Source organism: Rissa tridactyla, chromosome 2 (genome assembly GCF_028500815.1).
Source record: "Rissa tridactyla isolate bRisTri1 chromosome 2, bRisTri1.patW.cur.20221130, whole genome shotgun sequence".
Taxonomy (NCBI): domain Eukaryota; kingdom Metazoa; phylum Chordata; class Aves; order Charadriiformes; family Laridae; genus Rissa; species Rissa tridactyla.
Genome location: NC_071467.1, coordinates 160320321 through 160347249, shown reverse-complemented (window position 1 = coordinate 160347249; position 26929 = coordinate 160320321). Strand labels below are relative to the sequence as shown.

Sequence of the window (26929 nt, the reverse complement as noted above, 5' to 3'; positions counted from 1 at the left end):
CATCGCCCCTCGTCCTATCGCTACATGCCCTTGCAAACAGCCCCTCCCCAGCTTTTCACAAATGCCTGTGGTAAAGGCACAAACTCGCCTTTGGATGTCGATGCCCACTGTATAACAAAACCTGTAACAGGCTCACCATTCCTTCAGCTGGATTCTGCTTCTCTGTTAACTTTTTATCCCCAGAAGCCTCCTCTTCTGTTCGGCCGCTGTTCTCTGATTTCTGATTTAGAAGAGATGAGGACTTCTTATTTTTAAGCAGGTGTTTCAGCAGTTCATTCCCTGACTCTCCCTTTGCTGCTGGAATGCTTGCTGGTTGTGCTGGACTCTGAGCTGAAGAGGCAGACTGGGATGTGACCTTATCTTCTTCCACCTTAATACTGCTTGGATTTTCTGGTTTGGGCTCAGCTTGACCCGAGCATTGATCAGTTTCTGCCTTTTCTAGTTTAACTTCTTGAATGCTGGCAGGTGGATCTGCTTTAGCCTTTTCAATCTCGGTACTTACACCGGGCGGTTTCTGAGGCAGACTGCTGTTGGGGAGCTTACATTCCAGCTCCGGAGAGGTCTGGCTCTCTCCCACATTTGATGTCGATGGGCCCGTTAACTCCACTGACTCTTGTTCATCTTGATGACGTGAAAGTTCATTGGGGGTGTTAACTGCGGGGGTGGAGGTAGAATCAGAAATGGTTGGAGTTGATGGTGCAGTTATATCTGAATGGGGAGTTGACGGGGCTTTTATTGACTCGGCATCCTCATCCTTTTTCTTTTTTCGTGTCCTTTTCTTTTTTCCTTTCTCTTCTGGGATTATGTCAGAATACAGCTGTATGAGAGACTGGCTTGATCCAGGGAAGTTTGCTGCCTGGGGCATGCTAGTGTCCGAACCACATGAGGCACCACTACTGAGCACTGTAGATGAAGGTACAGGAGGAGCAAATGGAGGCCTGACTTGGTTCTGCGTAAAGGGGGCGCCAGGGAGATTCCCATGAGTTTGTTTTACATTATGGAAATTAGGGGCTCCACCTGGAACAGCAGATGCATCAGGTCCAAAAGTTGTAGGTCCCACTGGCCTTCGCTCACTGCTTTGCATAAAATTTGTGGCAGGAGGCGAGGTCACAGGACCTTGTTGCAGAATTTGCCCCATTTGTTGCTGCTGATGCTGTGGAGACTGCTGAAGAGGTCGGGGAGTTTGTATGAAATCACAAGGTAGATCAGAATTAAAGAAAGGTATCTGAGATAAGGATGTTTTGTTATTTAATTCTGACCCTATCATACCGTGCTGTTCTAATTCCATTCTCTGCTGTAAAGCCCTCTGTCGATCTACCTCCTGCATAAGCTGAATGCGTTGCCGTTCCTGTTGCTCTCGTAAACGCTCCTTTCTTTCCCGCTCTTGAAAGCTTTCACTAAAAGGGTTATTGTCCTCAAACTCCACCCTTGGTGGTGGCCCTGACTGTGCAGTTGCATTTGGACCAGGCACAGGAGCTGGTGTACCAGGAGTAATTGGCAACGGTGTCATTGGAGGCTGCATCCTTGCTGGATTCATGGAGATATGACTTGCAGGGGCATTTGCAGACTGCCATCCAGATAAATTTGGCATTCTGGTTGGGTTGGACTGCCCAGGGATTACCACTGTATGTTGCTGATGCTGGAGCTGCTGTGCCACCATAGGGAAGTTTTGCTGATTTATTGCTGGTGATGTTCCTCCTGGAACCATCGGTGGCTGAGCCTGGACACCTGGCATTATAGCATGGGGTGCCATTCCACACTGCTGCTGCTGCTGCTTGATTCGATATTCCTCAATTAGTTCTGCATGCTCTTTCTGCTGCTTTCGAATCTAAAAATTAGAAAAGTCATTATTCATCTCTGACATGTACTGACTATGTAAGTAGCAGAAAACATGCAGCTCACCATTCCAATTTCAGTAGACAATGAACCCCAGGCAAAACCAGCATGCCTGCATAGTCTTATTTTCTCTCCCTTTTCAAGGATAAATAGCCATTATTTCTTTAGAAACACTATCTGTCACAAAATTTTAGAAAAAATAACACTGCCTCAAAGGTCTAATTACATACCAAGACTCCGCTGCGCTAGAGAATATACAAACCTAAACCAAGAGTGATCTTTGTCCTATGGATCTTATCATCCATGCACAGGTTAACAATAGTTGGGAACAGACAGGACAAAGGAAACAATGAGGTAGCTGATCTTCACACATCAGCAAAATTTTTTAAAAGATGTAATTTTCAATTAGTTTGCAGGAAGACAGCGAGGTAGATTCCCATTTATTCACAGGCAGATCCTCAAACATCACACAGCAGATGAAAATGCCAACTGCTGCTTGAAAATATTAAATTTTAGGATGAAAATAAACTTGACTTGGACACTAAAAGCTAAGTTTCTAAGAAGAAGCCAATGGAACGATATGACAGTGTCAGAGAAGAAAGAGCTTTTCAGAAACACAACAGATACCAAACTACACTGCTCTCTAAAGAAAATAAAAGCCCTTGTAACCTGCTGGTTAGTAATACATACATTATCTCTCTCTCACTTCTGCTCTTTAGATTATGATTTCCACAACTTCCATTTGCTGTTTGTGCTGATAGAAAAAGGCCATAACATAATTAAAAACGTTTGACAGCACTCTCCTTTATCTGGGACGAGAGACAAGCCAGAAAGCTCAGGATAACAGAGATATTACAGGACACGCTCCAGAATGCCGGACAGATGCACCCAAAAGGCTATTTGCACAGTAATCTCAGGTCCAAGATGATTCATGAGCTCTGGCTTGGCACTGACAGCACCAGATAAAGAGTGCCACTGCATAAAGCCACCAACTGGATCAATCGGCATTGCAGAGTCCAGCACTCCAGGACTTCTCCATGGGTACACAGCACTGAACCTGTGTTGGCTCCGGCTGCCTGGACAACGAGGCTTCCAAACCACTAACGCCCCCCAGGGCCTGCAGCGGCAGATCAGCCACGTGACTGTACTCGGAATGAGTCGAGATCTGAAAGGACCAGCATCGACTACACCCTGCTGGGTGCGCGACCCCGCGCAGATGGACCTGGGGATTTTAGCCGCGTAGGGGAGAACGCGGCAGAGCTCGTTACCACAGGTACTGTGCCTCACAAAAGCAGTTGCACTGCCCTGGCCGTGGAGACAATACGGTGGTGGCTCCGTGCCTGAGCTAATAGCCCTGTCACACATTAGCTTGTGTTGCACAAAGTCAGCTCCAGTTTCTCTGCACCTGTGGCCAGGACCAGCCATTCACAGGGATCTGAGAGTTCTTTCCTCTATATACAGAGACTTTGTCCCTTTCAGAAACTAGCAGAAGCTTGATGACAGAAAAATTACTTGATCTGATTTGAAAGAGTGGTGAACTGCTTCAATAGAAGGTCCTTAAAAACATACTTTAATAAAATCTTATTGAAGCTCCTACTAGGCATGTAACAAAGTGCTGTTTAGGATGTGGATGACTGGTCTAAGTCAGTGGTTGAAGGGGAGTGGAGGGCATTTTCCAGCAGTATATGAAACTAAAGTTTAAAAATGAAAAATAAAAGAACCTTAAGTATGGGGCACTAAATGAATCTGCCGGCAACATCATGATTAGCAGCTCTTACTTCAATGTAACTCCTCCTTTAGATTAGACTGATGTATGTATGATAAAGATTGTCTGAAGTTAATTTTTTTTTACATTTATTCTACTTGTGATTCATTGTGAAAAGGAAAAAAAGGAAGAAACGATGTAGATGTAATTTATCTGCTCCATCCCTCTTCCACATAGTGAAAAGACAAGCTGACTAGGATTCCATCCAGTGCATACTTTGTCTTGAAGCGACCCAGGAGCAAGAACTCGAGGGTCAGAGATCACTTAGGACTTCATTCCAAGACCTGCTGCCAATTTTTTCCCTCATATTAATAAAGGATAATTCTAAAGCATTTTTATGTTCAGCAGCTCTAGTTGTTCCTGACAATTACGCCAGGTAATTTATAAACAATGTATTGAGGAACACAGCATTCAATACCGTTGGCCAAACCCTAGATTTATCCAAGTTATCACAGCTTTAATTTTAATCTCACTTACTATAATCACAGTTACAAGATGTAGCAAGTGAAATTCCAACTGAATACAAAGAATGAAAAACAAAACACGGTGAAAGTGGTTTCACATTGGAAGAGGGGCCCAGAGAGGCTGGGAAATCTCTACACTTGGAGACTTACAAAACTTGACTGACAAGGCGCTGAGCAACCTGATTTAACTGTGAAGCCAGTTCTGCTTTGATCAGTAGCCTAGATCATCTCCAGATATCCCTCTTACCTGTATATTCCATGATACAATAACAGATAACACTGATGATCAGCGTCTAGGAATCAGACAGATCATGAAACTAGACTAAGACTAAAAACATAATGAAAAGAGATTTTCAAACAGTAACATTTAACTGGCATATAACCAAGATCATCTGATTTCTTAAGGGCACCTGAAAAAGACTGAGTTATGAGGTTCATTCAAGCCTGAAACTAACCCTGCATGCTAAGGCTCTCCTCTCAATCTTTCATTTGTGCTTTTCACGGTGCCAGGAACTCCTTAGCAAGTCATCTTACCAAGCAATTTCCCCTCTTCCCAAAGTACTAAAACAGCTTTTTGTCATAATGTCTGCCGTAGCACATTCTCCTACAACTCCAGTGTCACCGGCAATCCAGAGTAACGCTGTTCCACACAAAATACGATAGGGAGTGGCTCCTAAATAACCTCCATCGTATTTAAGCATTTCAACTTGCCTTTTAGAAGATTTAAAGGAAAGAGTCATACCAGTATGACAGCTTAGCATTAAGGGGATCAATTTGGATTCAGGATGATTACCTGTTCTAGCTGTTTTTGGACCATGCTTTGCTGCTCAGTAACATGTTTAAGCTGTTCTGCATCTTCTTCTGGGAACTCACGGCCAGCTTTCTTGGCTGTACGCTGTTTTGCTGAGAGTGCCTTTTTTGATTTTCTGTGTGCTCCAATTTGCTCCTCAAGGTACTTCTGTTGCATTTGAAGAAGTTGTTGCGTTTCTTGCAGCCATTCCTCATATTGTTTTCTTTGTGAATCATCTGGAGAGAAGGGAGATTAATTATGATATGACCTCATCCTGGGGTGAGCTCCCAGCCTGCTTTTTAGAGATCAAGTTTAACAATCAGATTCCCCCCTTATTTGAAGAAACCACTGGTCAAGTTCAACCAAATCATGGAATCATGGAATCATGGAATCTTCAGAGTTGGAAGGGACCTCTAGAGATCATCTAGTCCAACTCCCCTGCTAGAGCAGGATTGCCTAAACCTCATCCCTCAGGGCTGCATCCAGGCGGGTCTTGAAAATCTCCAGAGAAGGGGACTCCACACCCTCCCTGGGCAGCCTGTTCCAGTGCTCTGTCACCCTCACTGTAAAGAAGTTTTTCCGTGTATTTGAACGGAACTTCCTATGTTCTAGCTTGTGCCCATTGCCCCTTGTCCTGTCGCTGGGAACCATTGAAAAGAGCCTGGCTCCATCCTCCTTAAACCCACCCTTTAGATACTTGTAAACATTAATCAGGTCCCCCCTCAACCTTCTCTTCTCCAGGCTAAAGAGTCCCAGCTCTTTCAGCCTTTCCTCGTAAGGGAGGTGCTCCAGTCCCATAATCATCTTGGTTGCCCTATTCTGGACTCGCTCCAGTAGTTCCCTGTCCCTCTTGAACTGGGGAGCCCAGAACTGGACACAGTACTCCAGTTGTGGCCTCACCAGTGCAGAGTAGAGGGGGAGAATGACCTCCCTCGACCTACTGGCCACAGTCTTCCCTATGCAGCCCAGGATGCCATTGGCCTTCTTGGCGACAAGGGCACACTGCTGGCTCATGGATAATTTGCTGTCTACCAGGACCCCCAGGTCCTTCTCCTCAAAGCTGCTTCCCAGCATGTCCGCCCCTAACCTATACTGGTGTTTGGCATTCTTCCTTCCCAGATCTGACAGATTATTTGGTATCTCAAGAAGTATTAAGCTCTTGGAGTGGAAGAAAAGAGACAAAAATCCAAATTACTGCATTTATTGAGAGAAAGCAGTTTTAATACAGTCCCTTAATTTCAAGAGACACCAGCCTGCTGTCTAGCCAGTGAGCCAACGTAGCTTTGAAAGCAGCTACAGAACCTGGCGGTACCCTGCTTGCTCTGGCACAGAAGAGGGGACTTGGAAGACCTCTGGAAGCGCTCAGGTAGAGGGAAAGAGATGAGGGAGTGAGGACACAAATTTACAGGAAACTTGGCCTCACTAATTCTGGTGTTTGCAGAATAGTTTTATACATATAAAAATCTATTTTTATTACAACTTCTGAGAAAAAAAATTAAAATTATAAACAACCATCAAATATTTATGAAACAAAAGAAAGATACTGCCTTATAAAAATAACTTATATTATATATAACTTATATATAAATATTTTATATATAACTTTATAACTTATATATAACTTATATCCTCTGCACAGGGCCCTCAGCACCAGTGCCTTTTCCTCCCCACAAACACACACGCTCTCATTTAAACTGTAACTGAGACATTAGTCTCTTCACAAATGAGGAATGCTCATCTGCTATGAGCAGCCCATTGCTTTCAAGATGTGTTTCTCGAGGCAAAACAATCATGTCCGATAACACTCGATCCGCACTAAGTCCAGGAGGCAAGAGAGAAGGTTTGGTGAAAGTATCGTTTGTCTCCTGATTGCATTGTGGCAAAGAGCTGGGTAACCAGGAACACGGCATGGATCTTTCTCGTCAAGAATGTTTGTTTAATAAAGATACCTACACGACAGTATGATTTCAATAGAACCATGTCCTCCTGTCCCTACCACCTTCTACTTTAACAGTCACAGCGGCAGCGACAGCCATCGACTCTAACGGCTCAGCTCGATCAATTCACAGAGCCCGCTACAGGCTCGAGGGGTGCCCATTCTTTCAACGACAAATTCTGCGAAAGTAATCACATAACCTGAAGGGACAGCCGAGTGGAAGTGACGGAGTGTAACTGCAGATGCGAGCAATGTGAAAGTGCAAATGAAAGTACTAAAATATTAACCAGTTCCAGGTAAGCATAACTACTAGTGAAATGAGAAACACATTTTCTCCAGTGCTGAGAACCACCACCACCCCAACCCCAGCCAGGCCACCGCTGAGTGCCATGTCAAATCTCACCAGAAATTAATACAGATAATATCGCAAAAGCTCCTTATTGCATACTCAGTGCTGCTACTCCACTTTCTGGAAAAGGTGAAAGTCTTTACTTCTGCTTCTTATTCATAAATATCAAGTAAAGTTTTTGCAGTGATAGAAACACTTTTTTACATGTGGCCTTCCTCTCCCAACCTATGTTCAGTTTTCATTTCTGCTAATAAATCTTTCTCATCATAGAGACTAGGATTTACAATTGATCTAGGGCAACCAGAAACAAGGAACGCAAAATATTAGTGCTATATATTTCTGCTTTCAACAACTGTGGTTCCCAACCAGTCTTGCTTAACTGATGCCCGGAAAGCTTTTACTGGTATTTGCTAAAACGACAACGATGCTGCACAAAACTTTCTGCTTCCGAAATAAAAAAAAGCAAACACCAATATAGACTGTTTTTCTCACTGAGCTCAGATTATTACAACACAACCAAAGACCAGTTTTTTGACATAGTCTGTCAGTTAATAGATTACTACTCTCACAAATCCAAGTAACGCTAGTTTTTCTGACTGTTCTGTTTCCCTCTTTCCTTATGGTGTTTCCTTGAGGACAGCTTCTACGAAAAGTGTTAATAGCATTTACTATGCACTTCTTTATTAGTTGGTATTGTAACGATGAAATTACTCCATTTTAAAAGGATGAACTAGGGACAGGATCTCTTTATGGATATTTTATTTTAAAGAAACAGAACTATAGAATGAAGCACCAACATACAATAAATTATTAAATCTGTACTTACTGACAAAACCAGGACCAAAATTAGGAGGATTAGGTCTAGAAATCTGAGGTGTCAAACTTCCGTCCTAGAAATGTCAGTAAAACATACAGACAAGGATATTAAATCACGATTCAGTTAAAAAAAACCAATTAGTTATCATTACTAAACACTTTTGTTAAACCCCATATCAAGTTGTATTACCTGTGTAATCGCCTGCTGCATATGATTTTGGCCTTCACTGGCCTGAGCCCCTGGCACTGGCTGACCCATAAAGGGAAACCTGTTGATATATAAACAGAAAGTGAAATTATAACTTTTAAAATTGGTGAGCATTTCAGGGGAGAGACAACCTTTGTATTACACAAAAGCATCTGCGTATTTTATAGACATTTGCCTGAAATTCTGTACCAAACTTTTTCAATGTCTGGAGAATTAATTCTCATTTGATGGCTCTAAGCCTTTGTTGAAACTACTGCATTTTACACCTTTTCAAAGAGATGAAGTAAACTTGCTATAACAGTGAAAACGCACACAAATACCTGTATTTGTATTTTAATATATTATGATACAAAAAAAAAAGATTTAATGGATTTCAATATCATGGTCACCAGCACAGTCAACTAGAGTTGCTTAAATGTAAACCTCTGGTAAGCCACATATTATCATGTAACACTGAAGCATGTGTTAGGAAGGAGCAAACACGCTGTTCTAAGGTCACACAAAAAGAAAAGGTCACAGCTCCTTTCATTCTCCATAATGGATTTAAAGAAAGGATGAAACTTTCGTTACTAGGGCTAAATCTTAATTATACTTAGCATTAAATGATATGCCGCAACATGAATTTTAACCGCTACATGGCCATCAACAGCGTTCAAACACAATGCGTGGAAGATGTGTCATTACATTATTAGAAAGTGAGAAAAAAAGAAACGCCAAGGACTATGAACTACATGACATAAAGATTTTTCCACTTTTAAATTTTTTCATTTCCTATGTGCAGTCTCCCCTAGCTCTACTATTTCCTTTTAGATGTTTTAGCCTTAAGGAATGGTATCAAGTGTTGCCTACCTGTTCATAACCATTGGTGGCATCCCCATGTTACTCTGCGCCATGACTTTATTGATCCCCTTAAGAGCTACCATTTTTGCTTTCATTATGGGATCAGTAATTGCATCGAAGTCTGTAAAAGAAAATCAGTAGCAGTGAATTGCATAGCTGAACATCACAAGTTATTAACTGGAACTGACTGTTTAGATCTAGTTCATGCATAAATCATCAGTAAAACAACATAACTGCATTACTATTTCACATTACTTGTCCTCTCCACTTTGAAATTCATGGTTAATACGTAGTTTCATGTATCCTCTAAGGAAAGTTACTCCAGCAGCAACTGTCCTTGTTTTCAGCCACAACATACAAAGACAAGCAGGTCCGTCCGAGAAGGGCTCTAGACTAAATCTGGCCTATGACCCAACAGATTAATAAATTCTATTTATAGGTTTAAGAATCAGGAAGAAGAGTTGTTTCTGTAAGATCAGTTGGCAAAACTGACACACCACCACTAGCGTACTAAGAAAACGGCTTAGTCGCTCAGTAATTACTAGTAGCGCTACAGGCAGAAAGGCACACGCCCCAGACAGCATCTGAAAAGACCATAAGCATGGTGAACTCTGCCTTTTTGCTGTCTCTCCCGTTCGGTGCCTCACCCAGCACGGGATTAATGGCAGTACGGAACGGTTGAGGTTGAAAGGGACATCTGGGGGTCATCTTAGCCACCTGGGGTGGCTACAGCACGTTCTAGCCACCCTACAAATAGGGAACTCTGACTTAGGGGGTAGGTCAAATTTGTCTTATGAACTAACAGTCCTGATGGCCAGTGAAATTACAACTCACACATTTCTCAAAATTTCGTATTTCATTAATAACAATTAAAGGACAGTGATGGTCTTGATCTGAATGTTCAAACTGCTATTGTTATCTTAAACAGGAACTGACAATTTATCTTGAATACTTTCAGTATGTGCCGAATTAACTGTGATGTTTCTGGGCCTTGCCTAGATTGTGAGTATAGCAATACAGCTTTTGATGATCCCTTTCCTTGAGACACACTAAATACTACAAGAAAAATGTGATAAAACAACCATAAACAGAAAATTCATAGATCAAGTATCAAAAGGTCAGCTATTCCACTTGACAATTTGATTTTGTTTAGAAAGGGTACGTTTACTCCGGATCATGTGTGAGAAGCTGAAGTATAAAGAGAACACGCGACAGAGCTAATGTCAGAAAAATTAGCAGTAACGCAGAGTTACCTGATCCTGGTAACATCAACAGGAGCCTTGCGCAGAGTTCAGAATTCCACCTACACGCTCAATTTCCATACTCTCATTGTACCTACTAGGCAGGTTGTTTTCTATTATGCCACCTTCAAGCTCCATGTATCTACCTGCTTCTTTCAGTGCTATGGATCATTTAACTGTTTATTGTCGTATTTTAAAAAAACTAACCAGTACACAGACAAATAGATCACCCACATACCAATATTGGGGAAAAACGGCTCCGAACGCTGGCGAATCATGGCTTGCATCTGCCGCTGCTGCTGCTGCTCCTGTCTTTCCTGATCCAAAAGGTCCTGCAGAAGAAGTGGCTGTTCCTCTAGCAGAAGTGGTCTCTCTCGATTTTGTTGCTGAGCTAATGGTTGAGGGAGCATCATCTGCTGGGGACCAGATATGCCACTAGGACCAGGACGGTTTGTTACAGCCACAGTTTGACTCGATGTCTGTCCTGTCCCAAAGTTATGGTTAGATGACTGACCCTGAATAAATCCCGGATTTGGTGACCCTTGAGAAAAATTATGGTTCATTCGTGGAACCATGGTCAAATTTGAATTTAATGTGTTTTCCAAGATCTGTCCACCAGGTGTCATTAGTGTTTGTGGAATACCTGATGCGTGGTTCACTTGTGTTGTTGGCAAAGATTGAGATGGAGATCCTAGAGTCCTTGCTTCTGCGTTATCTGAGCTTTCATTAGCTAGCAGACTTGAGAGGACTGGTGTGGATCCAGAAATACTGCAGGAACTTACTGCTCCTTGAACAGGCAGTGGAGCAGAACCCTGAGCATCTGGACTAGGCACAGTTGTTTCTTGACTAGCAACAGCAGTAGTTTTGTCAGGGAATTCTGGGTTAGCAGGCTGTGCAGAAGCCTTTTCTCCATCCTTTAACTCCAGTTCAGCAGCCTGCTGAGTACTTGTAGATTCAGCATTTCCATCACTTTTTTCATTTTCATTCTTCTTTTCCTCCTGAGTGTTTGGGGAAAGTACTTCTGTTTTAATTTCATTTTCTGTAGCAGATTTCTTCTGTGGAGACTGAGTCTCAGGAGGGGAAACAGTTCTATCACCTTGTTCTTTCTGTTTTGGTTCTTCTGTCTTGCCCTGGATATCTAGTTTGTCATCAATGGGGACACTAAGATCTAGTTCTTCATTAAACATTCCTTTCTTATCCCCCACATCAAGGTCTGGGTCTGTGTATGCGATTATATCAAATTCCCCGGATGTTAGAAGATCATCAAGGTGAGGATCATTGGTTTCCAAATTATCCAAAGTGTCCAGTTCATCTCCTTTCCCATCCTCTGTGTCTAGATTCAAATTTTCCAGATCTTCATCATCTAAATCCTTGACTTCAACCCCATCAAGGTCTTTCACATCCAGATCTTTTACAGCAGGATCATCAGGATCAAGCTTTTCTTCTAGACCATCACTTGGCTGGTTGGGAATCTGTAAATTTGCAGATTCATCACTTGGTGCAGATGTAGACAAAGATGGTCCTGGGAATGCATCAGCAACTGGTGGATGACTTAAAGAACGTATTACAAGTGCAGGTGGGTTGTCAGGATTGATTTGATCCTGCTGGGATTGTGACATATGCTCCAAACTTGTAGACATCTGCAACTGGTTAGGTATACCTTGAGAATTATGTCTCAGTGGTTCTGCCTGTCTTGGGCCCGGAAACTCCTGCCTGGGTATAAACCCTGCATGTCGCTGATGTTGTGCTGCTGCATCCATAACATTTGCAGCAGAAGGATTAAAAGGCAGCCTTGGCCTCCCATCAGGAGCTCTGTGGCGCAACTCGATAAACGCCTGACCCAATATATTGTGCTGCTGAACTGGAAGTCCCTGTGGAGGAAAATGTTGAGAGATCCCAGATGTATTATTTATTTGTGGATTGTTCACTGGCCGAGGCATATCAATAGACAGAGATCTTCTCAGCTGTGGTGGAACTCCAGGGCGTTGCATTGGTGGCTGAGGGCCGAGGAAACGTTCTTGACCTGATGGTGGACCATGGCCACCTCCCGGAAACCCGTATCTAAAATAAAGTATGAAAGACTAAATAATCACTTTTCTCAGGACTGCCTAGACTGGCATATTTGACTAAATAACTATTCAGCAAAATGCTTTACATGATGCATTCATTAAGACATTTAAATAAATATTTTGACTAATTATGCTTACATTTAAATGAGCTTTATGACTACAATAAAATAATTGCTTTAATTATGTTTAATAAACAACGTGTTTTCAATTCCAATAATAAAAAAGGATAGAAAACTCTGACAGTAAGAACTATCTTATTAAATAAACTACATGTTAATGCCACCCAGTGTAAAAAATAATAATGCGTGGATTTAGAAATTACTGAAATAAATCAAAAGATATTGAAAATAATTTTTCCTGAGATAACAATGTATGTCAATACTGGTATTCATTTTACATCATAGCATTCACTGTAAAAATGGCACAGACAGAAGTTGATGTTTGATTACATATTCATTATAAATAAAACCAAGAATATTACATTTATTCGTTATTAAGACATCAAAGCTAAAGCCAGACCTTGCACTTTTTTTTTTTTTAAAATGCCCCAAAACCATGGGTGACGAGATCATAACTTTCACAAGTATTGCAGTTTCTCCATTTGTATTTCTGATTAATTCCCAATAAAAGACAATGTAAAACAGTGTTAGTGTAAAATACACATTCTAATGTTACAGACACGTACAGGAGAACTCACTGTACATACTGACTTGAGGAAGATTACCAGCTACTGCAGACAACACAGATGATTTTTCATCAAAAAAACCAAACCCCTTTATCTAACAATTTTTGTAAATGTAGAACTACTCCTGTAATATCCTGGTTTTAAGAGATCAAAGAGCTTACCGGAGACCATGAGGTCTCATCCCCATGGTATTCATATCGCCTGGAAACTGGGGTCTATTGAACTGCCCATCAGCAGGAAATGGTCCACGTTGGTCTTTTGGGTATACGGTGAACCTTGGTCCACCTGGAGGGACAACAGAGGACCTAATATTCCCAGGATACGGAGGAGGAGGGCGGTTAAAAATTGGATTTAAGTTGTCTTGCTGCCAGTGCTGAAGAGGAGTTGCATGGGCAGGAGCTGCTGCCTCCTGCAAGGCTTTTTCCTGACGAACCGCATTCTTCTTCTGCTGCTGTTGTTGTAGAATAATTTCACGTAATTTCTGGCGCTGTTTAAAAAAAAAAATAAAATTACATCATTGTGCTTGACACTGCAATTGACATATTTTCACAGAATCACAGAATCTTCAGAGTTGGAAGGGACCTCTAGAGATCATCTAGTCCAACTCCCCTGCTAGAGCAGGACTGCCCAGAGCACATCCCTCAGGGCTGCATCCAGGCGAGTCTTGAAAATCTCCAGAGAAGGGGACTCCACACCCTCCCTGGGCAGCCTGTTCAGTGCTCTGTCACCCTAACTTTTTGAAGTGTTACACTCCGCTAGGTTAAGCCTTTTGGAGGAAAGAAATTCTTCAATCACTACAGAAAAATATTACAAACTACCATAATCACCTCAGAAATTAGAAAAGGGATCAAATGGTGCAAGACGCTGGTAATGCAACTTAATCTCCAGACCTCTTGTTGAAGCGTATAGTGTGAACCCATTTTCCCAATTAACATATAAGCTACTTTCTTTTCCTTTTTCTATTCCGCTAATGCAGGTCCTTTTACCACACGTCAAGTGCATTCTGACGGAGAAAAGTGACTAGAGGTCTGCTGAAGAAAATTCAGCAAGAGGTTTACAGCAAAGCTGCAGAATTCACTCTCAGTATGATAAATACTACCAATTTTTCCACTAAATCCACTTTCCATCACTCCTTCGAAACAAAAGCCTGAGCAGCTTTCCACAAGTTGAATGTCATCCTACATCTCAGCAAGAGCCGTTTGCCCAACATTCACTGACAAAAACCTGGAGTGAATGTGCCTCAAGAAGAGCAGTGACCAATGGCAGGATTCACCTCAACATGTCCGCCGACGGAAAAGTTAGATGTCTAGTCTGAGATCTTTGCCTATACTCCCTTTTTCAATCAGTGAACAAGTCACTGACAATCCGTTCTTTATCTCGTCTATTATAGGATAGGATTAATTGTCCTTTAGGTGTTTTTTTCCTCACACTGTAGATAAAAGAGCTATTACAGACCCATCATCTATATCTTCAGTGGCTTCAAAGATGGCCTTTGCTTCCTGGTTGGATCTTGACCAAACTCCTTAAAAATTAGCGGTGTTTCTATATCCTTTATATTGGAGGACCAAATTAACATCCTAAGTGACTTAAGATAATTCTACGTTATACAGCTGTGTTTAATGGTAAGTAACTTCAAATATTAACAAGAAGTGGGGGAAATTCTTCTACTTATGAAATTTTAATACCACCAGTATTAAACATTATTCTCACCTGTCTTAACTTCTCAGTATCTGCTTGAGACATATTCATGGTATTTTGTGTATCTGTTACTCCAGTAGTGGGTGCTGGGCCAGGAACTTGTGAAACTTTGGGAAATTGTTGTCCTTGAGAAGTCATTGGAGAACTTCCGGATGCATTGAAGTTACCCTCAGGTCCAGGCCGCGGCTGCTCAGCAGCATCATGAGCCAGCTGACCAGTTCCAAAAGATTCTGGCTGAGGTCTTGGAGTCATGGGTGGTTGATCATATGGGTCACGTGCTGGAGCAGCTGGACCGTGGCTAAATGAATCTGTTATTGCAGGTCCTGCGGGTCTGGGAGTTTGAGAACATGGATCTGATGGCCTGACAAAAGTGCCCTGCAACCTGTTCTGTGGTGTCTGCAGGAAAGGGTCTCTATTTGGTATTACTCCTGGTCTTGTCATTGCAGGTCTGTTAAAACTCTCTGGAATCCCTGGCCTTGGAGTTGCTGGTTGCTGAGAATAAGGATCATTCAGAACTGGTCTTGGCGTTCCAGGAGGTTGGGCATATGGATCAGAATGTCTCTGATTTGCTGGGGACTGAGCAAATAAATCCGCTGGCTGAGCAGGTCTTGGTGTTGGTGGTTGCTGCATATATGGATCAACTGTGGTGGGCCGAGGAGTTCCTGGAGGTTGGGCATAAGGATCAGCAACTGGCCGAGGAGTACCTGGAGGCTGGGAGTAAGGGTCCTGAGAAGCTGGCCTTGAAATGGGTCCAGACTGAGGGAAAGAATCACTCTGCTGTCGCGCTATCCGGGGCGGATGGGCAAAAGGCTCCTTTATTGCAGGATGGGGTGTAAGGGGAGGCTGGCTGTATGGATCATTAGGCTGATTATGGGAAAAGTTATCCACCGGCCTTGGTGTCAAAACGGGCCTTTCATATGGATCAACAGGAACACGCCTTGGTGTAGTTGGCATTGATGCGTAAGGATCTTGCGGGGACTGAGGTGGGCGCATAGGAGTTTTAAAAGGTCCAGGGCTACCATCAACAGGAGTAGGAGTAGGAGTCAATGGTGGCCGTGTGTACGTGTCAGCAGAAGTTACTCTCTGTCTCTGAAACGTATCAGTTCTAGGAGCTGGCTTAGTAAATGGATCACCGCTTCCAGCTGTTAAAGGAACCTTCCCTGACTGTTCCATAACGATGGGTGATCTTGGGACCCCCAGCGGTTTGGAGAACTGCTCTGATGCCATGACAGGCCTGGGTGTGTCTGGTGGCTTTGCATAGGGATCACTGCTACCTGGAGATGAAGAACATGAATCCCTGACGGGTGAAGGCCTGCTTCCTGATGGTTCAGTTCCCTGAATGGGCCTAGACATGGATGACTGTGGTGCACAGGTATCTAATGGTGCAATGCTATTTCTTCTAATAAAGTTTTGGTTAATGGGTGCTGGTCTAGGTGTTCCCACCATTTTAGCATATGGATCCATCGGAGAAGGAGGTCTTGTGTTTGTGGAACCTGGAGAAAACATCTGTTGTGATGATGTCTGAGGGGTCTGAGACTGAGACAGTGAATCGTGAACTGGGATTCGGGTTGGAGTAGGGGGTGGGGCTTGTGGTTTTAGGAACACATCATCTGAAGATGCTGACGTAGGCGTAGCAGGTAGCTGCTGCTTTGTAAATAGATCCTTATGGAATGTCTGCTGTGCAGGAGACATATTTCCATTGCCAGTCTGTGGCGTTAAGGGGCTCTGGATCCCACTGCTAGGCGTGTCTGAGCCAGACTGGTTCAGAAGCTGTTGTGAACCAAACTGCTGCTGCTGCTGTTGCTGCTGCTGTTGCTGCTGCTCATTTTTCACTTGTTCGAGCTTCTGTGTGGCTTCTATTTTGGCTTGCTGCTTACTTTTTTGCCGCATTTGCTGTTTTAGAATTATGAGAAAAAAGGTTACACTTGTAAGTCCAGGGTATACAAGATCTTTCTCATGACTGAATCTATAATTTAAACTTTAGGACACATCGAAGATCAATTATAAATAATTGTAAATTGCAAATTTTAAATGCAATGGGAGCAGAGGGTCTAGCTATTTGTAAAGTCCAATTACCTTGACATGCACCTTGATTGCCTGGGAAGAAGCACTTCCCAGGCTGCCTAAAGAGCAGCACTACTTTCCAACCTTACACTCTGAAGACAAAAGGTTACTGACAGATGCAGCACTGATGTGAGGCAAACGGGCTCCGAGAGACAACCAGCCCAATTTGAAGCAGTAGCCTGCAGGACACGGTTACTGCACTATCGGGTATATAAAAACAAACTACTGCACTAGCCAGCCATAGAGAGAAAGAATAACCCACTTCCACAATAGGCAGGATTAAACAGTCAAAGTTTTAAAACAAAGTTTTCCAACATTTACAAGCAGCTGCTCTTCTGACAGCATCTATTTTCTTCCTGTGCAGAATGGCTGACTTTATACTGCTCTACAAAGAAAGATTAAAATTGATTTTATTACAACAGCTTCCAACAATGCAATAAAAAGCTGGGAGAAAAATAACAAAAACCTCTAAATGCAACACACCTGTCTGAATTTCCATTCCTGCTCATGTTCTGATTCCCTCTGTTTTAATGGATCTTTAAAGAGGTCGGAGTCGATGCGTGAGCTAGGATCAATGCTATCCTGTTGCTGCTGCCTTTTCATGGAGTCATTTGACATCTGTACTTTATTGATGCGCAAAGCAGCTCTATTATCTCTGGCTTTTTGCTGGGAAAAGATGAAAAAAAATGTAGTTAGCCTTATTTTCTTTTAAGTCTGTACACTGCATCTGTTATTCCCACAAAATCTATCAACAAATTATCTGTACAGCCTGTTTTAAAAACACGCATGCTTGTGAAAACTAAATTATGCACTTTAGAAGGAATTCCAAACCGAAAATATTTAGTCTCTATACAAATTCTGCGTTTAACATATATGGAAAGAACTAACGAGTTATTAGCAGTAGAGGTTTACTATACATTAGGAGTGTCTGTTCAGGTACTCTGCTGTGCCAAGAAAGCATGAATGCCACCAGTTTACCTTTCAAATCACATATTGGTGTGGTCTGCAGTCTGAAGGCATAAGCACAGCAGATGATGTTTGGATCAATAAAGGCCACTAATGCAGAGAACTTAAATGACAAGAAAAATACAGTCTACTCCATTAAATAGCCTCTATAGATCTCAGTCTGTGTTAAGTTAGCAGTACAAACATAGGATGTGGCCTTATGGATCAGGAAAAACTGGATGGAAGAACAGCAATTCTTCTTCAATGAGGCATTTTACAGCCGTACTGACACTTTAAAGCATCTAATGGAAGTTTCAAAGAGTCTGTTTTATCACCAATCTAGGATGTGATTCCTTTTCTGAATCAAACCCTTGCATCTTCTTTTCACAATTTTATTTGCAGTTGTCAAGTAGGGGTTGCCTAGCAGAGAAGGCTTTAATCCTTCCCCTCCAACAATGCCACAGTGACATGGATGAAAGCACTAGTGGCACAGCAGTAGAAAAATTAGTGCCATTTTCCCCTATAAGCGATGGGATTGTGCGTACTAAAGAAAGGAAAAAGCCTACAGTGAAAATTTACTAACGCTCTTCTGAATGTCATTTCTAAGGTAGCCTTTACTCATCCTCACAGAGTGTAAGCCCCTCAGGAGAGGTACCACAGCAGCTTCTTGAGTGCACGATGGCAGGAACACTAGCAACAGCTGAGCAGCCAAAGGGCATGGGCTGTAACTTCTGTGAGGAAATAACTGCTTCTGGCTTTGTAAATACTTATGTGTGTGCACTTGCATGCCCCCTCCTCCCAAACATGAAGGAAATAATTTTTGCAGCTGCTTTTTGGACATCCATCAGGAGAATAGGACTGCATTTCTTAAGAACAATGAAACAGAAAAAAAGTCAGTAATAGAAATAATAGTGAAGTGATAAATGCCTGGATAAAAATCCACTCATGTAAGTGGACAGTATCTTATAAATACTACACAGAAGGAACCACCAGGATTAAATATAGCATGGACAAGAAAACATAGAGGACCAAAGGTGCTGAAGTTAGAGACCTGAATGAAAAGCATAACAACAACGATGCCTCAGTGACACAGAGAAGACAATAGAGAATTATTCTTTCAAGAGGAAAAGGGTTCAGAAAGATCAAGAACTCCACTTCCCACACGGTATTTGGGGTAGTGATTTATCCTCTGAAAGCTGTCAGAGAGATAAGGGGATTTTTTAATTTGGACAGTAGGAGAGGAAGTTGGTACTGTTAAACTCTGAGTCATCAACATTCTTGGGAATCAAATTTGCTTACTAATGGGACTATATTAAAAAAGTGCAGGTGGGGGGAGGCTAGGAGAAAACATAACCTGGAAACTGAAAACATAACCCTGCAAAATCCACAGAACTCTACAAAGTGAGAACGATCATCCAATTGCTGTTGTGAAGAAACAAAGACGAGAAGCAGGAGAGAATGGAGATGTGACAGGAGATTAAAGAAAAGTACATTTGCTAACATGGGCTGGGAAGGTCAAAAAGAATGAATAATACAGGTTCTGAGATTTGGATGTGGACAGGCATCAACAAGAGGTTTCAACAAAGCATAAGGGTCACCCTTTGAATGGTGAAGTTCTACAGAAGTTTGGTAGAATGAGTCAATGACCACGGAACTCCAGATAGCTAGTACAAATATGTGCGTTCACTTGACTCAGACATGAGAAGGTGAATGCTTTTGGAGAGAAAAACCGAGTCCTTCACGCTCCCCACAACATGGAAGATAGCAAGAGAGTTTCCACCACAAAGCAACAGAAGAGACTAAGTAGTGAAGGGGAACAGTAAGGCAAGAGCACAGGAGCAGAAGAAAATGAGAAAAAGTAGGGATGTTAGCAGTGACGCCTCTGGAATGGTTAGTTCAACAGGTGAAAGGCTTCAGCAACTCTAATAGGGCAAAAAAGAAAAGACTAGCGAGAGGGGAAGATGAAAGAGAGGAAAGTCACATAATGGTTTGTTATTATCCTTCTGAAGAAACTAGTGAGATTCTGTGCAGAAAGACGGAGCAAAAAAGACTTAAGGGGTGAATCAATGTGGCAAAGAGGCAGCAGGAACCACAAATGTTCTTGTCTCAGCTGATGTCTTTAGGCTGCACAATACTAACATAGTTTATTCCAAGACTCAAAAGCAAAGAATACAGGTAGAAGTATTTAGAGTTAGAAATTAAATTACAAAGGCATTCTTGGAGTAAGTGAACTTTCACTATCAGTAGAACTTAATTTATTTAAAAAAAAATTAATGAAAATCTTATAAATGAAATATAAATTTGTTGCAAGTATGCGAACGCAGGTGGCACTTGTTCTTACCACATACGGAGCCCTCTCCTGTGAGCTTGCTTTTCTCCACAGTTTAGCAATCTGCTTCACTCTTGTAGCCCAGTCTGCAATCAAAAGATATGTTAACACACAAGGCTTTGCGTATTTAAGTTTATTAAATTGATAAGTCTATTTCACATTCTTTTAAATCAAGATGCATAAATCGCTACAAAAATTGAACTTTATTCCGTAAATCACTCACCCGGGAATTCTTCCTTCAGGTTAGGGAAGTTGATATTTGTATAGAGAACGGGTGCTACTGTTGCCATTTCACCCAACGCTTCTTCTTTCTCCCACTTCAGAGTGCTCCTTTGAGCATTGGACATCGTATCGCCTTCAGCTTCCAAAGGTGGAGCAGATGGTGCCCATGAGCTGTTCGGATCACTCACCATTGGATTGAATGCTGGATTCTTATCCCTGTGACAAACCAGAAAAGGGTTTTGTTTTATAGACAGATTGCTCTCAATAAAAATTAAAATAAAAAAATTAGCAAAGTACTTATTCTGTTTGCTATTTCAGTAGCGAAGAAGCTCGACTTACCTGGTATCAGGATACGGTTGCTGTGTAATGGGAGAGAAAGTGCCCAGTCCACCTCCAGCAGGCAGAGCTGTGTGAGGGAGATGAGGGTTAGGGCCGATCAGACCATTCATAAGGGGCACTCTTGGAAACGCGTTCTCTCCTGCAAAGAAGTTCAAATTACTGTTTTAAAGGGTGACTACTTTTAAGGCAAAGGTGGAAGTTTTCAGTGAAAAAATGATGCCTCATCTAATGAAAAACTAATTGCTTCAAAACTTTATAGTACTAACCTTATGTTTTTGGAAAAGATTTTAAATCAGTTTACACTGCTTACCTACAGGCTTTAAGGATTCTCTTCTACTGTATCACATCCTTGCACAGATTTTTTTTTCTTGTCTGAAAAACCTGTTGGTTTTCGTTTTTTTTTAATGGATTTCCAAAACTTTTGCAGTAGCCCATGCTATGTACTGCACTTCATATCGAGGTATATTCTTAAAGGCTAATGGTCTGTCATATTTGTTATACCCAGATCCCAGCAGCAAGCAGGGAGAAGGTTGTTTTCAGTCCTTGCAGAATTATCATTAGTCACCTGAATTAAACATCTCTTCTGAGACTTCTGAGCAGTGTACCAAAGTAAGCCTCATTATCTACTAACTCCTTAATTTGTAACCAATGAAACAGATAAATCTAGTCAAATGAGCATCAGGATTTTCTAATTAAATGTCCAGCCTAGCGGTATGAAGGCAGAAAATTTTATTTATTTGATTACAATATTACAAATGTGACACAGGCAGATTCATTCCAACAGATGGTATTTGAAGACATTCCTACACAGAATTAACACTGGCCTTTGAATCCCTGTCCCTTAAGTGCGATTATAACTGTTGTCCCAGTATTTTCTTAAAAGCATAGAAGTATCTCAGGAATTAGATGCACCTGTAGGATGACACTGTATCATTCTCACGTGCTTTAGGAGACTGTCTTCTGATCTATAGGTTACATACTCTATGCAGCAAGTACAGTTTGGATGAAACTCAAAATTTAAGAGAACGTGCTTTATTATAGCTGCTAAATAGAGAGTATACAGTAACTGCGAAGACCTGGCAAATAAACAGGATGGAGAGTCAGGCCTCTGGTTTGCACTGAAGTATCACATATCTTTATGAGAAGAGAACATTAATTTTATCTGAAATTGCTGAAACTTGATGCAAGCTTCCCCACTACTGAGGCACTTATCTCACAGAAACACGTGGATCATTACACCGTAACTGAACCAAATTTTAAATCTAAAACTCTGTAATTGTGGCAGTTCCCACAGGGAGAAGCTGAACAATCTTACAGAGGTCAAATGCTGAAGTTATCTCCAAGTACTCAAGTAACTGGGAAACAGGCAATGATATCTATATTATCTTTTGCTTTAAATCACCTCATTATTTGCTTTAAATTCTCTCCTTTCTAAGACTTTTTGAAGTCTTTCCTTTTTATGGAAATTCATACAACTAGGAAACCAATCATTTTTCTTCTTATGATTAATTCGCTTGTGAAATCAATTTGCATAACTACTTTTTGTAGTACCAGTATAACAGAATGGGTACTCTTTACATGAGCTCAGGGAAAATCCACTAGAGGTGATGCCTGACGAGAAAAGACTGCTTTTAATTATGCTCATATATAACGCTGCTCTACTGGTAACAACAATAAATATAACCAATCTGCTCCTTGCTTTCAATGTAAGAGCAAGAATATGCTGTATCAACTCATGATAATTTCAGTCGTAACAAATAAAATAAATTATAATCTCCCAGATACATTTCAGAATTACTTAGCCTTCTATCTATTATTTGGGTAGGACTAGCTAATATGTTAAACTGAATTCTTAAAGGAAACTAAGACTCGGTAAATCACTGTTATACAGACTCTTTCCTTACCCTTGAGGAGATACTCAAAAGTAATTACAGAGTAATGTCAGAACACATGCTTTATCACAGACAAATTTCAAAACTATGGAAGTGTCAGCTAAAATAAAAGCTCCAATACGTCAGACAAATCTAAAATAACTGTCCTTTTCTATTAGCAATATTTATGTGCATGTTAATCACAGAACAGTTCAGAACAGTTTTAGAATAATAATTCATAAATTAACAATGGCAGAAAGCGATGTGGGTCCTATTTTCTCATCACTATTTGAAAGATGCACAACTCTCCTGACCAGGCTGCTGTTTTTAACAGTAACAAAGGAACATACCTTGACTGTGCAAAGACATAAGCTGTGGGGGAGGTGGAGGCTGTGGCAAAGGAGCCGGCTGCGTGGTTGCTGGACTTAATACGGCTGTGAACAAATCTTCAACATCCTTTCCTCCCAGCTCTGCAAAAAAACTGTGCGTGAGTCGGCTGGCATTGTTTACAAACTATTATATAAAAGACAACAAAGAATAGAACACGTACCTGGGATTTTGTAGAGTTTGCCAAGAATAGCACCTGGACAAAGTGAAAACAACATGGAATGAGTAATCATCAATAGATGCAATAAAATTAATTCTGCAACCAGGTATGTTACAATACATAGATAAGTAAGTTGACAAAAAAAGAGAAAATTTCTACTTAAGTTTTCTAGATGAGCATGATCAAGGACAAAAAAATTACCATCTGTGACCATTTTGTCTAGTTCTGGACTGAGGATTCCATCCAACTGTTCTTCACTCAATGGCCGTGAACTCTGGTTGACATTCGGCTGAGGCAGAGAAGAAGGATCATCAGAGATGGGACCAATATCCAATCCAGCTGAGGGAAGAAAGGATATTAAATTAGACGTAAATAGTAACAATTATTGGTATAGAATAGAGAGCATAAAACTTTTTTTTTCCCTAGAGCTGAGCTATCAACTAAACCAAGACTTTTGAAGATTTAAAAGGTAAGGCAAAATAAGACGTTCATTAGAAAAAGTCAACAAAACCGTCCACTATTTACCTCCAGTTCACTGTATTGTTTGAGGAACGTTAATTGAATAGAATGCAACTGGAAGAATGGGAAATAAGACTACTGAGTTTAGGTAAAGCATGTTTTTGAGTAAAGAGTTTTAGTTTCAGTATATAGCTCCACAATTACTATTTTTCACATTTTAAAAGCAATGACACCAGTAATCGATATGGTTCATCCTCCTGTACCTTAAGGTTCACCCCAAATGTTCTTATTACATTAAACATCTACTGAAGTGCTGCTGAAGTGCAGTCAATATCAAACAAGTTATAGCAGTTTCTGCTTCAAAAACAACTACTGAATATTCTGTTGGTACTGAGAAAACATAACTTACTACTTAAGTTTCCTAACATCCTTTACAAGTCAATAAATATCTCAAACGAGAAAGATCTTTGAAAAAAAAGTACACATTTCAGTATTTAAAATATATTTCTGTATTAGATATCGAATAAAAACAGATTTAAAATAATGAAACATGCCACTCTACTTATTGTCAGCCTGTGGACATCGGTGGTGGACATCACCCAGTGGAAACAAAAATTGATGCTGACTCTTTTATTCATGCTTTAATATATTCACGTTGTTAAAAAGTTTTTAATTCACAAAAGATACCACTAGGATAAAAACTACACACTACTACTGGAAGTAACATTAAAATTAACAGTGGCAGCAAGAAAATGCATGGGTTTGTATCATGAAACACAAAAATTCAGGAAGGTTTTTAAAAGCTGTAAGCAAAACTTAATGCAGTATGCTTAAATGCAGAGTGCAGAGTTTATAGGTCGTGTTAGACTCAAACACCACAGAAAGAGTGGAAAATGAAAGCATGAATTAGTGACACAGTAAAGGAGTACTAGTTTCTACACATGCAGTTCTTTCAGCTAAAACCACTAGGAAAAATGACTACTTCTAACCACGGATCATCCATTGTTTAGTTTCTTACCAAATGGGGAGGGTGAGTTGTCAACCTGGAAAGTGCATAAATCAAGACCTACAGGACCCAAACCAGATAAAATGGATGATTATAACATGAAAACAAAAAAAAAAGTAAAGAAAAAGCTGCATGCTGAAAAAAGCTATGCAGGTATGACAGACAATGGCAGCTCCATTTTATTCTCTCTTAAGCAGCAAAGCAAAGAGCCAAGTAAAACAAACATTGAAAAGGCTGGGGATTATTATTTTTTGGTAGAAGACAACAAAATCATCTCAAACCAAGGTATTCTTAAGATATGAAAATTGTATCTGAAATCACCTAGAGCATAACCTATAATACAACAAAGACAACTATAATAAAGAGAAAAAAAGAAAACAAACATCAGAGAGACCTTATAAACATACATACCCGAATGATCTCCAGACTTTACCAAATCATCAGAAAGTATTCCAAGAATATCATCATCAGTATTTAAGACTTCAGAAAGATCGGCTAAAGGATCGTCAGTGCTACCTGTATAAGATGCAAGAAATAAAATCAACCGGTCATGGCATTTATACATGGCTCTGGTGATGTACTACAGCTTGAGCTACGAACTCAAACACAGATTTACCAGCTCAAGGGCCGTAAGTGTGTTACATACTGCAAGTCACTCTGGGGTGAGAGACTGTGCTGACTACTCATCCCCTCCCATTCAGTACTGTGGGCACCTTCACACGCTGACGTTGTTTGGTATTTTCTCCAATACAGTGAAAGTGATGAAGTAATCAGTCATGTCGAAGAAAGACTGGATGGTTTTAGGGGAAAAAAACCCCAAGATCTAGTAAGAGCTTGCAGCTCCTAAGACACAAAGGCCTATGAATGTAGAAGTCAACAAATACTTTTTATAGAAGACAAAGCTCACAGCAAGTCAACAGGGAACGTTTACAAAAAAAATCACCAAACAAAACAGGTAAGAAAGTAATCAGTTACTTCTCTTACCACCACCATCTTTCTTAAGACTACAGAACAACCACTTACTACACCCTGATAAGGAAGTAAAACGTAAGAGTAAGAAGCAGCAGTAAGGAAATGGGAATTGGAGATGCTATGTTTGAGATCAGAAGAAATCCTGAAGAAGTGAGAACAGCCAGAGGCAGAAATGTCATGTTTGTTTGTCAACTTAGAAAAAATGGCCTGGTCCTAGGAATAAGTTATTTAATATTAAATAATAAATTCTAGATATTATTTTCTTCTTGACATCCAATTTACTAGAGAGAATTGACTCCAAATGGCCCATCTGGTTTTATTAACTGATTTTTTAGGACTATTACAGATGTGCAACATCTGAAGAAAATTGTTTGACAAATAAATAGAAGTTGAGAAAAATATTTTTCATAAAAACTGCAGACTACCATGACTATAGGAGCAATCATTGCAAGACCAATGAATCATGAAGAGATGGTAAAATATATAAATACACATGGAATTAAACAGGGAAAAGGGATTAATATAAATCACACCATGTACAATGTGAAAAACAAATACGGGCAGGTTGAAGAGGGACCAGAAAGTCGAAGAGCAAACATATATTTCATAGATAAACGGGTTATCTTTCCCACTGTTAAAACCCAACTGCCCCAGGAAAGTATTTCTAGCTTAATTCAGAGGCCTGGTGCCAAGCATTTACTTATACCATGAGGCTACTTTCCAAGCTGCTAAATTTTAGTGATTTAAGCGTTCCTTCTGCTGTTTTTCAGACAACCCTTCTCCCTTCTACCATTACTGAAAGTCAAAATTAAAATGATTTTTCTTCACTTTACTATTTTTATTCTTTATTTTTATCCTTTGTAATGCAGAGAAGATGATACCATCCTAATTAAATCGTATCTTATGTTTGCCATCCCACTATAGAGGATCAATGTGTCAGTGCGGCCCTGTCTGTTTACACGTACATAAAGTATACGGCTCCTATTGATACCAGAAGAAGTATTTAAAAGTGCCTCAAAACCACATCACTTTGTGGGTATAATTATTTCGTGTACCTGATAAAAAGTACTATGAAATGTAAGCTTTTAAACAGAATGCAGTTGTTGGGTTTGGGGTTTTTTTTGCATTTTTTTTGGTGGTTTTTGTTTGGGTTTTTTGGGTTGTGGTTTTTTTTTTGTTTTGTTTTGTTTGTTGTGGTTTTTCAGATACTTGTTTTCCTTCTCGAAATTTGGTCTAATATCAATTATGCAAGTAACTAACTAACACTAGGCACTGCAAGGTGATGTTAATGCCTTCAGCTGGCTGGTGGGCAAAGGATTGGTTTTAGCTGTTCTTTAACCTTCCTCAATTCCACTGGAAGGCAGGAAAGTATCGGGGAGAAAAAAGTCCTTATGAAGGAATCACGGAATTTTTCAGAGTTGGAGGGGACCTCTAGAGATCATCTAGTCCCACTCCCCTGCTAAAGCAGGACTGCCCAG

The 26929-nt window shown here is 40.7% G+C and overlaps 1 protein-coding gene across 14 annotated transcripts in view; it reads right to left on the bottom strand.

The window, feature by feature from the left end:
- Window positions 1-26929, bottom strand: part of KMT2C (lysine methyltransferase 2C) — a 203808-nt gene that overhangs the window by 18719 nt on the left and 158160 nt on the right. For 13 of the 14 annotated variants that reach the window (XM_054193123.1, XM_054193120.1, XM_054193122.1 and 10 more), the window contains 17 exons: window positions 24891-24995; window positions 24492-24539; window positions 23216-23353; window positions 23018-23050; window positions 22818-22937; window positions 20597-20735; window positions 20259-20473; window positions 20048-20121; window positions 17245-17427; window positions 14710-16590; window positions 13161-13486; window positions 10484-12306; window positions 9014-9125; window positions 8147-8225; window positions 7967-8030; window positions 4859-5091; window positions 137-1828 (listed from right to left, as the gene is read on the bottom strand). In XM_054193123.1, coding sequence (XP_054049098.1) covers window positions 137-1828; window positions 4859-5091; window positions 7967-8030; window positions 8147-8225; window positions 9014-9125; window positions 10484-12306; window positions 13161-13486; window positions 14710-16590; window positions 17245-17427; window positions 20048-20121; window positions 20259-20473; window positions 20597-20735; window positions 22818-22937; window positions 23018-23050; window positions 23216-23353; window positions 24492-24539; window positions 24891-24995 — 7265 coding nt within the window. The remainder of the gene's footprint in view (window positions 1-136; window positions 1829-4858; window positions 5092-7966; window positions 8031-8146; window positions 8226-9013; window positions 9126-10483; window positions 12307-13160; window positions 13487-14709; window positions 16591-17244; window positions 17428-20047; window positions 20122-20258; window positions 20474-20596; window positions 20736-22817; window positions 22938-23017; window positions 23051-23215; window positions 23354-24491; window positions 24540-24890; window positions 24996-26929) is intronic. The other variant, XM_054193129.1, reaches the window with a different exon arrangement.